Source organism: Colobus angolensis, unplaced genomic scaffold (assembly GCF_000951035.1).
Source record: "Colobus angolensis palliatus isolate OR3802 unplaced genomic scaffold, Cang.pa_1.0 Scaffold84, whole genome shotgun sequence".
NCBI lineage: Eukaryota > Metazoa > Chordata > Mammalia > Primates > Cercopithecidae > Colobus > Colobus angolensis.
The window spans coordinates 2,359,255-2,370,832 of record NW_012122265.1 but is presented as its reverse complement, the minus strand read 5'-3'; the positions used below and the strand labels follow the sequence as shown (position 1 = coordinate 2,370,832).

Genomic DNA, 11,578 nt, shown 5'->3' with positions numbered 1-11,578 from the left:
CACCCACACACACACAGACAAATGTGCATGTGAGGCTGTGATGTTGCCATGCTTAGGACCCAGAGCTGGGCCATCAGAGTCCTCCAAGCCCTGGGGACCCGGTGGTGTGTGGGGTGAGATGGATCTCGCAGGTTCCCTGGGCCTCTTGACACTTTAGTGCCCTGGAGTGTCAGAGGCTGTGGCATTGCTGACCAGTGCGGAGGACACCTGGGTCAGGGTTGGGGGTACAGCCGAGAGCAGATGGGGAGAGGGAGGAGGGCGGGAGAAGCAAGCAGCATTTGGGGTACAGCCCTGCCGATCCCCACTTGCAGAGCAACACAGAGGTGGGGTCTGAAAGGTTGGGGAGCCTGAAAGCACACCATTTGGAGGTTCAGAGTCCTAGGTCGCTGAGCCTGGCTGCAGGATGATTGCAGCTGAGTCAGCCCTTGTTCCCCAGCCGCTGGAAGATTTCGATGAGATGGGTTGATACAGGGTGGTGAGGGCGGGCAGAGCTCTGCTGTGGAGGGAGGAGGGCCATCCCAGCAAATGTGCTGGAACCCACGGGCAGAAAGGGAGCCTCCACCGACACCTCTCAGCTGGTCAGATGTTAACTCAAAAGGAATAGCCACCTCAGTGTGAAAGCTGACACTACAAAATTTCTAGAAGAAAACAGAAAATCTGTGCCCTTGGTTTAGGCAAAGATTTCTGAGACAGCACAAGAAAACACAATCCATAGGGAACAAACTGATAAGCGAGACTTCATCAAAGTCAAAACGTTTGTTCTCTAAAACGGCACTATTAAGAGAACGGGAGGCCGAGGTGGGAGGTTGGATTGAGATCAGGATTTTCAGACCAGTCTGGGCAATGAGAAATAAAAATAAAATTCTAAGCACTTCCTCACCTAACTGGATGGATCCCCACCTGGCCGAGGGAACCCCAGAGAAACTCTGGAAGCTGAGTGCAGGGCCACGACGGACGTGCGGTCGGATACGTATCATCACGCACCCCTCCCTCGATAACAGTCATTGGGTTTTCTTCCCAAAGGGTGAACAGAAACCAGCCTTTTCATAAGACGACCGCTTGTCTTCCTTCCCAGGCACAGAACAAAGACAAGATGAGATAACAAGATGTTCTTCCGCCTCCCTGAGATGTACGCTTCCACGCTCCCTCTTTCCTCCAATGTGCGTCTTCTATAAAACGTAGATTTACTGGGTACTAACTGAAGTCTCGCTAGTATATAATCATTTGTCTCACTTGATGTCCCTCCCCTCTTCAAGAAAACATATAAATACGAATGAAACCTCCTAAGCACCTCTTTGGAAAAAGCAGCCACAGATGCTTCTGTGACTCGAGATTTTCCTGGGCGTGCCCTCAAGCCAGCTCAATAAACCTCGATGATTTGAGGAGGATGCTTCCAGTACTCATTTTGATTGTCAGCAACATAGCGAGACCCCAGCTCTACAAAAAATTTAAAAACCAGCCAGGTGTGGTGGCATGCACCTGTGGTCCCAGCTACTTAGGAGGCTGAGACGGGAGGATGGCTTGAGCCCAGGAGCTGGAGCTGCAGTGAGCTATGATAGCATCACCCACTTCAACCTGGGCGACAGAGTGAGACCACAGCTCTAAAAAACTTGTTTAAAAGAACGGAAGGACTAGCAAGGGACAAGGGAAGCCTTCACAGAGCAGGTATCTGATAGAGGACTTGGTCCAGAATATAGAAACATGTAACATCTTGGCCGGGAGCAGTGGCTCACGCCTGTAATCCCAGCACTTTGGGAGGCCGAGGCGGGAGGATCACGAGGTCAGAAGTTAGAGACCGGCCTGGCCAAAGTGGTGAAACCCTGTCTCGACTAAAAATACAAATACTAGCCAGGTGTGGTGGCAGGTGCCTGTAGTCCCAACTACTCAGGAGGCTGAGGCAGGAGAATCACTTGAACCTGGGAGGTGGAGGTCACAGTGAGCCAAGATCATGTCACTGCACTCCAGCCTGGGCAACAGAGCGAGACTCCGTCTAAAAAAAAAAAAAAAACTCTTGAATTCAATAAAAAACAACCAAGTTTTCTTAACAAGCAATTGGACAGAGACTTCACCAAAGAAGATATGTGGACAACTAAGCAGCTGAAAAGATAGCCCCACACAGCGAGTCACCAGGAAGGCCAGGGAGGGCCCCGACACATCCGTTAGATTGGCTAAAATTAAAGACCAACCACATCAAGTGTTGACGAGGAGACAGAGGAACTAGGGCTGTCACAGGGCTGCTGGACTGCAAAAGGGGATTGTTGCTTTAGAAAACGACTTGTCAGTGTCCTAGAACGTTAAACCCACACCCACCCCATGACATAGCCGTTCCACTTCCCAGCTGGCTGTGGAGAAGTTAAACCATGTGCTCGCACAAGAGAAGCAAAAGCATTTGCTTGCACAAAGACTCCAACTATTCCTAGCAGCATCATTTGTGAGAGCCCAAACGGGATACAGCCCACATATCCATCAACAGGTAGCCTCTACCCAAACAACAGGCTGACACACACAACAGACACACAGTTCAAAATCATGACGCTGAGTAAAGGAAGCCAGACGAAACCAGCACTGGCTGCGAAAGTCCATCCAAATAACGTTCCACAAGGCACAAGCCCATCCATCGTGCCTGATGGTAGGCAGCAGTGGCCTGGCCGTGGGGACAGGGGGACACTGTGAGGGTGATGGGTGTGCCCACTCTGATGCTGGTTTCACAGGGTCTCCAAATGTCAGGACTCATGGAACTGTCTGCTTTAAACTGGGGCAGTTTACCATATGCCAAGCACGCCTCCGTAAAGCTACTTAGAAAAAAAGAGCATGCCTGTAATCCCAGCACTTCGGGAGGCTGAGGCAGGCAGATCGCTTGAGCCCAGGAGCTTGACACCAGCTTGGGCAATATAGCGAGACCCCATCTCTGCAAAAAATACAAAAATTAGCCGGGCGTGGTGGTGCGTGTCTGTCGTCCCAGCTACTCAGGAGGCTGAAGCGGGAGGATCTCTTGAGCCGGGAATGTCGAGGCTGCAGTGAACCAAGATCACACTACTGCACTCTAACCTAAGTGACAGAGGTAGACCCTGTCTCAAAAAATAAAAAATAAATAAATAAACTTCTGGGAATGGGCCTGTGGCCTGTGAAAGGTTAGGAGCCCAGGAGAGACAGTGCATTTTCTGGGTGCAGTCTAAGCACGTGGCTAACAGCACCTGAAGGAGCTGCTGTTATGCCTATTTTACAGATGGGGTAAAGGAAATGCAGAGGAACATGGCCTGCACCCACAGGGCCACCGGGCAGGTCCCCAGGCTGGGCCAGCCCATCAGCCTCCCTGCCCTGTCCCTAACCACATGGAAGGCAGCGCCTGGACTCGGAGGTCACAGCAGCCCCAGTGTGGGTGGTCCGTGCCATCTGGCAGTGCCCAGCCCCTACCCTGCCCCACACCTTGAATCCACCTTGCCTGGGTCTGCAGGGGAGGGATCGGGGAGCAAAGGGGTTCCCGCAGCCCCCACTGCAAGATGCATGCCTTCTGGCTGTGTGCGCTGGGCCCGTGTGCCCAGGCATTGATGTGGGGGGCAGGTGTCTCTCAACTCACCTGGGCCAGGCCCGGTGGTAGACAGCAGCCTGTCCAGCACAGGGGCACCCCAGGGCCTTTGCCAAACCCCAGCTCCCAGCCTTCCCCTGCCTACACCCTGACGTGATCTCAATGGGCCCTTGTGACTCGGATTGTGGTTCTCAGCAGAGATACAAAGCCACTTCCTGAGCCTGTATCTGTCTCCTGGTGGCTTCTCAGCTGAGCCCCCGGCCACAGCATATCCTCTGCGGAAGCCTACATCGAGCCAGGGGACCAGTCCCCCACGCCATCTCTGACTGCTCCAGGGAAGACGGAGCAGCCTCCTCTGTGAGGACCAAAAGGGTAGAGACTGACGCTGTCAAAGCCAGTCATGCCCTCCTCCCCTGGGCCCCTGCCTCCCTGCTGGACACCAAGGTGCCACGAAGAGCGCCCATGCCTCAGCCCACCCCATGGAGCCCTGTGCAATGGGGAGATAAACCCAGACCCCCTCACAGCCCACTTCCACCCCTGCAGAGGCACCCTGGCCCTCACCCCAGGGAGGCCCAGGCCCTCGGTCCTGCTGACCAACCCTGCCTGGCTCTCCAGCCACAGCTTGCTCCCTGACTTCCAGGTCACCTCCTGCCCCTGCCTGGAGCACCCCCATCTGTCAGGTTTCCCCTGGAAGGTACCCCCTCGGGCTCCCACAGCCCCCTGTAGCCCAGCTGCCCACAAACCCACCCCAAAGCCCCTGGACTGTGGCCAGGTCATGCTCACTGCTGCAACCCAGGGCTGGCCCTCAGAGCAGGAGGCCAGGTGTTCTGGGAATGGGCAGAGGAGACCACAGAGGAAGAGGGCAGGGGCCGGGCCCTCGCTCTCTATAAACTAAAACTATTATGATCCCCGTTTCCAGATAGGATGACTGAGGCCAAGAGAAGCTAAGGAACTGCCAGGCGTGGAGCCCAGCCCTGTTCTCACTAGGACAGGAAGGCCGTCTCCCTCTGTCCCCCTGGCAGGAGGCCCCCTGGACAAGGCTGGCCAGCATATCTGTAGCCTGGCCCCAGGCAGCGGCCTGGCAGCAAGCTCTCCTGAGGACTTCTGGCCTGCTGAGGGCTGTGCCCCCGGGCAAGGCCGGCACCACACAGAAGCCCCCGAGGCTGGGCAGATGTCTGTGATAGCGTCTTGAACCCCACTCCACGACAAGCCAGCAAGGGTCAGAAGGCTGTGGCTGCCACGGCCAGCAACAGGGGCCAGCCCTTGCCCCTGTAAGAACCACAGCCCCAGGCCCAGGAGGGAACCCCCAGCACTGTGTTCCCCCAAAACTCACTCTCTTCTGGGAGCCCCACTCCTCCTGCAAAGTAGGGGACAAACCCCAGCCTGGGGAGGGGAACCCCAGGACTTCTCCCCACAGCAAGCACCCGTCAGGCAGGGGCTCAGCCTGAGAAGGGATCACCTCCCCTTTGGAGATCCCTTCTCCACTCTGGGCCTCCGTTTCCCCAGCTACAAAATGGGGTAGCTGGGCCACAGCCTACCTGCATCTCCTCCCCCAACAACTAAGGTCGCTGCTCCAGCTTCCTCAGCAACACTCCCTAGGCAGAGCCTCAGGAAAACTCAAAAACGTCCCTGAGCCCCCTGGGTGGATGGGCAGGTCCTGGCTAGGACAGGAAGAAGCAATGTCCCACAGCCAGTCCAGGGACACTCATGCAGGCCCTGAAGGGCAGGCCCCTGGGAGTCGGCCTGAGCCATCACCAAGCTCCCTCAGGAAAGGACAGGTCAGGTCATGAGCCCAGCAGGTGCAGCCAGGAACCAACCACATCCAGATCCGCCTGGCAGCACTCAGCTCCTGCCTGCCGACCAGGCTCCAAATGACCTTCCAGGAGGCACAGCTGGCAGCCACCGAGGCCCGAGGGGAGCAGTGGATCCGTACCATTCATTGTTCCCAGCCTGCGCAGGACACAGGCTCTACCCAGAGGGACACCAGACAAGGGCACTGCTCTAAAAACCTTCTCCCAGGAAGCTCCGGGAAGCATGCTAGTCGAGGCAGAGCTCCACGCCCACCCCTCCCCTCTCTGACTCTACCCCCAAGCAGGCACTGGTACAAGGCACCTAGTGTGAGCAAGGGGCGAGAGGGGCCGGCATGGGGCAGGGGCCGGACAGAGAGCTCTGCTAGCACCAGCTGTGTGACCCTGGGCAAGTGTCCGCCCTCTCAGGCCTCCACCCAACCAAGACGGATGATGAGCTCAGAGGAGTCTCAGCCCTGGTGGGGGCCATGGTTCCTCCCGACTCAGGTCCCGGCTGGCTGGGCCTTGGAGGAGCATCTAAGGCCGCCTGGCTTGATGGAGGCAGTCTGCTATGGGCACAGAGCACTGCTCAAGAGCTTCCAGCTGCAGCCAGGGCCTCAGGGCCTCACACCTGGACTGGAGACCAGCCTCCCAGGCTGGTACCTTGGGCGAGGGGTCACAGTGCCAGCTTGAGCCCAGGAGGTCACGCTGCAGTGAATTATGACTGCACCACTACACTCTAACCTGGGCGACAGAGTGAGACCCTGCTTCAAAAAATAAAAAATAAAAAAACTTCTGGGAAGGGGCCTGTGGCCCGTGAAAGGTTAGGAGCTCCGGAGGCACTGCGTTTTCTAGGCGTGGTCTAAGCACGTGGCTAACAGTCCCTGAAGGAGCTGCTATTACCCATTTTACAGATGTGGGAAAGGAACAAGAGCCCATGGCCTGCACCCACAGGGGCTGCCGGGGCAGCTCCCCACACTGGACCGGCCCATCAGCGCCCAGAGCTGGTGCCCAGGACCACAGAGATTGCTGTCTTACTTCCTTAGGCAGGAGGCCTTTGAACCACCTTAACGCACAGGAAAAAAGAAGAGAAGCGCCCTGTGGACTCCAGCTCCTTCCACCTCTAGGCAGCGCCCCACAGGTGGGATCTGCCTCAGCCCCAGCCCACCGAAGAGGGCTCAGCAGGGTCACCCTTTCCTCCTCACTCAGACTGTTCTTCCCACCAGCATCCCAGAGTCCAACATGGACCGTGCAATCCTGGCCCCTGAGAGAAGCTGGAATCTGCCAAACAGAGGCACTGCCCATCCCACCCACTCCTGTCCCCCAGGCCTCCCCAAGGACAGGACATGGGACTTATGCCCTGTGCAGGGCCCAATAGAGGGGCAGCAGCCAGGGGCCAGAAACCCATGGGACCCTGGCACCATGTGGACCCAGGGCCACAGTGCACCTGCCCCCACCCCGGCACCCTCCTAGGTCAAATCACACACAATTCAATCAGAGTTCTCAGCCCTGAGATGCCAGAAGACACTCCAGGGACTCCAGAACGTTCTTACCGGCCTCTCCGCACTTATATATTTTAATTTAGATGATCTTTTATAATTTTTAAAAAGCAATAGATTTTTAATTAGAAAATTCAGATGAGCAAAAATGAAAAGATTAAAACCCACAGCCCACACCCAGGGGTGACCACGATGAAGGCTTGGTATCTGCTGTCTGGGCCATTCTACATCTGGACATCCGTGCGTTCTGGCCCAGGGAGCCCCCTCAGCCCACCGCATACAGCTTGTATCTGCTGATGGCAAGCACCGTATTCCACATCCCTGTGCCAGTCAGGCCCAGTCATTCTAATTGTCCTGCAAACATCTTGGCCCTGCCTGGATCCACCTGGCAGCATCAGTGTCCATATTCCACAGTCCTGCTTTGCAGAGTCAGGGCCTGTCACCCCGGTCCACGGTTATCAAACCAGACCCAACTCCCAACAGTGAGCCTGCTGGGCACGGAGCCCTCAGTGCTGTCTCACACTCTGGGGAGAACCTTCCCTCTGACCCATGGGCCAAGCAAGTCCCCCCACAGGGGCGTCTACATGAGCACCTACAGGAAGTCACCACGTGGTAGCCAGGGGCCGGGCCATCCGGCTTCAGAGCTGACCCCCTCACAGGGCAATGTCTTGCGAGCAGCAGAGGTCACCGCTCTGAAACTCAAGTTGTACAAACTCAGGGTTCACATCTTGGCCTGGGCACCCACAGACCTCCCTAAGCCCCTGTGTGTTGAGCTCAGTGAAGGGCCCAGCACAAGGAGTACACGCATAAACACGGCTACCGCTGCCCCAGCCCCAGCCCCAGCCCCAGTCCCCGGAAGAGGCAGGACACCCAGGGCGGCGTGACTTTGAGGTGGCAGGCAGCCTGCCAAAGGGGCACGATAAAAGGGAGGTGGAGCCTGCCCAGGGGACCGAGGCCAGGAAGGCTACAGAGCCCCCAGCCCCGCCCGCCCCCTGCACCAAGGACAACCAGAACATTCCACCACTTGCCCTGTGGTTGCTGCACCTCCGTGGGGCTGCACCAGGCTCCTCAAGCAGCCGCTGATCTGGGAGATAGAGGGGGCGAATTTATCCTTAGCAGAAAACAGCCTCTACCTTGCAGGTCAGCGAGAACTTCTGAAAGGCCTTCTGTATTCCTGCCTGCTGTTTCACCCACTGGCAGGTAGGGATCAGGCTCACCAGACACACAGTAAGGTCAATGGTCCCCCGAGGTCACAGCCGGCAGAGGCTGAGCCAGGGACGGAGAGTCCAGTTCCCCACTCTGACCAAGCACAACCCGATATCCTGGAATCCACCCCACCGCCCACTCCCCACTCCCCACACCCTGACAGCAGATACATCCCTGAAAGACCCCCGAGGGCCCCCGACTGGCCCCACTTCCCTGGGCCCCCTGCCGCTGCTGCCCCACCTACCAGCTTGGGGGTCTCACCCGAGACTCTTCCACCAAGAGCCTGCAGCCCTCACCCAGCACCCTCTCTGTCTGCTCGGCTCACTGGGAAGAAACCTGAACCCCAGGCTGGGCACGGCACACGGACAGACTCAGGTATGCGGTGGGCTGAGGGTGCTCCCTGGGCCAGAACGCACGGATGTCCAGATGTAGAATGGCCCAGACAGGTTCGGTCCCTGTCACTGTGGGCTGGGCCCTGACTCACCAGTCCAGGGAGGGTCTCCTTTCTGCTCCTCAAACCTCCAGGCCTTCCCTGCCCCCGGCACCCTTTGCCTGTGGTTCTTGCCAGCAGTGCCCACCCTCCCCTTCACTCCACTGGCCCCTCGCCTCAGTCCTGGCACTCTAAGCCGTCTGAGTCACAGACAGGGTCACCCTCTACTAGGAGAACAGGCCCCAGGGCACACAGAGGTCAGCAGAAATTGCCTGCAGGATGGCACATGGGGGTGTGGGAGCACGTCCCTGCCACTCAGTAACAGGTGGGGGTCTTACAGGGGGCACATGGGGGAATCCTGACAGCTTACAGTCAGGTGGTGGCAACATCACAGGTGGTTCCCATCACGCCGGGAAGAGATGGTGCATTCTGAAACCAGCGACCTTCACTGGGAGCCCCCAGGCAGGTGTCAGGCTCAGGAGCAGGCCCGTCAGAGAGAGGCGGCAAGTCAGAGGGAGATAGAAGGGGAGATGGGGCGGCCCTAGACACCGCCTCTGATGGCCACGCTGCCCTCATCCACAGCCACACTCGAGTCCAGAGTCCTGTCTACCTTGCAGGCCTGGCAGCCCCAGGAACAGCCATGAAGACCCACCCAGCACCCACTGATCCGGAACCCAAACCACCAGAAGGCTCCAGCCAGGCTCCCAGGGGCTCTCCGTGAGATACACCCACAGCGACGCCCCTCAGCCCAGGGAAGGGCTCAGAGTCACTTGTGAATCCCAGAAAGACACAGTGGGGCTGGGTCTCATCCCTGGACAGCTGCTGGGATGGCGGAAGGAGCAGCAATGCATCCCAAGTGTACTGGGGCTAGGCTGGCCAAGACCACACGCACGGAGAGGCCCTCTCCAGACCTTCCCCCAGGAGAGCAGACGGCAGACAGCTGCACCCAGTGGGTGCTGGAACCAGCATGCCCCATCCATTTCTCTCCCTGCCCATCCCTCCGTCCACCTACCCCTTTCTCTCTCCACCCACCCACTACTTTATCTATCCAGCTGTCCACCCATCTACCCGCCACCCATAACTCACCACAATCCATCCCCCATCCACCTGCCCATCTCTCCCTCTGCCTACCTGTCCACCCCCAGGGTACCTACTCCATGCCAGGCCCCGCACTGTCTCAGGCAGCACAGGCTGTTTCCCAGGGTCCACAGTGGCCACAGGCCTCAAATTCCCGAGAACCAGAAGCCTGGAGTTGTGGGTGAGAGCAGGGGCCACGTAAACAAAAGCAGCCATGATCTGGGCTGAGTAAATCTAGGCCCAGCACCAGCGCCCTCCCGCACTCCAGACACACATGTGTGCAGGCGCAAAGACAGGGCCTTCCCAGGCCTCTCACAGCGCCAGGCCATGGAAGCTGGAGGGGAGGAAGGGAAGAGGGGCCACCCCCGCCCCCGGCCAGCTTACCCAGTCAGCGGCCTTATCTCCTCCACACTCAAGGTTCCCTTCCCGGACAGAGCTTCAGAGGCTATTTCAGGAACGACAGCAACCAGCCCGCAAATCTGCTGCGAGGCGGCCTGAGATGCCATCCCCTCTGAGGCGGAAGACATGGGGGACATCAGACAGCCCTGCAGGCCTTCGAACAGCCCTGCACACGCAGACCGAGTCCCACACACTTGATCACACCTGACCTGTCACCAGGTCGGACACCGAGTTCCAGCCCCAGAACCAGAGACACATGAGGACAAACTCAGAGACACAAGGTGGTTGCCCAGGGCCTCTCACCCACCCCAGGCTGCCCCCAGCCGCGGCCACTGGCTCACAGATCGCCACCCCGGACCCAGTGGAGGCCAGGAGAGGGAGGCCCATCTGACTCTGGACACCCCCTGGAAGCCCAGGTCCTGCAGCAGTACCACCCAGGACAGGGGCCCTCCACAAGAGGCCACACCCCCAGGCAGCAGACAAGACTGACAAGAGGGCCACCTGCACAGGCAGTGACCCTAAACCAGAAGCAGTCACACCCCAGCCTGGGGCGAAGTGCTCCTCCAAAGGCTTGAAGCAGTCTTTGGCGCCAGAGAGAGATCTGGTCTCCCACTGTGGAGATACACCTACCTCCCTCTCATAAGGGCCTCGGAGCATCCAGAGACAGCCCCGGCCACAGCCACCTGGATAGGGAGCTGCTCCCACCCAGCCCCACCGCCCCACCAGAGCAGAGTCCCCAGCATTCCCCGGCAGTGGGCACAGGGCTTTGGCAAAGGGGCCTATGCAAACTTGTGGTCCAAGGTCCCCTTATACCTGAGCTGACAGTCCCTGTACCTGAGAGGCCTTCCAAACGCATGGACACAGACTGGAGCCTTTCTCCAGTAGGCCTCAGAGCCGCAGGAAAAAAGGGAGGGAGGAAGGGAGGCGGCCTGTGGAGGCCAGAGCCTTGAGTTGGGAAGCAGGACTGATGCACGGGGTAGACAAGTACCTGTACCCACAGGGCCGCTTGGGGGCTGGGGCACCTGCTCCTCCCTTGGGGCACTGCTGCCCTCCACCAGCCACAGAGCCCCCTGGAAGACCAGGGACATGAGCGCAGTATCTGTCCAGCCAGAGAAATACAGGCCAGCAGCAAAGGCTCCACTGCCCTGCAGCCACCCTGCCCGGCCCGCCCACAGAGAATCAGGTCACTCAGGGACTCGCCCTGCCCCGGAGTCCTGCCCCCAGCTGGGCCACAGGCTGGTAGGGGTCTGGGCTCTATTGCGTCTCCAGGGCACTGCGCGAAAGGACTTGAGTGACGGGCACCCTGGGGGTGGCAGTCAGGACACCGAGGCCCGTCTGGGTTTGGAGGAACTGAGCTTCCACATGTGCACTGGGGTGGGGCTCTGGAGCCTGGAGAAACAGTTGTTCACGTCAGCTACTATTAAATTCACTTGTCTGAAAGACTGCAAAACCACACACCTTTTCTGGCTAGCAGGTAACCACATAAAAGAAAAAAAAAAAAAAAAAAAATTTTTTCTAAACCATCCTCTGATCCAGCCGCAGGTTTTGGCCCCAGAGTGCCGTCTGGGTTTGGAGGAACTGAGCTTCCACATGTGCACTGGGGTGGGGCTCTGGAGCCTGGAGAAACAGTTGTTCACGTCAGCTACTATTAAAT

General features: G+C 58.2%; 1 protein-coding gene across 2 annotated transcripts in view; it reads right to left on the bottom strand.

Moving 5' to 3' along the window:
• KCNQ1 (potassium channel, voltage gated KQT-like subfamily Q, member 1) overlaps positions 1 to 11,578 on the bottom strand; it is a 407,135-nt gene that overhangs the window by 379,969 nt on the left and 15,588 nt on the right. The window contains exon 1 of one of the 2 annotated variants that reach the window (XM_011930102.1): positions 9,603 to 9,881. The exons of the other annotated variant lie outside the window; for it this stretch is intronic. Coding sequence (XP_011785492.1) covers positions 9,603 to 9,607 — 5 coding nt within the window. The 5' untranslated portion in view covers positions 9,608 to 9,881. Of the gene's footprint in view, positions 1 to 9,602; positions 9,882 to 11,578 lie in introns of those variants that run through there. 2 annotated transcript variants of the gene reach the window in all.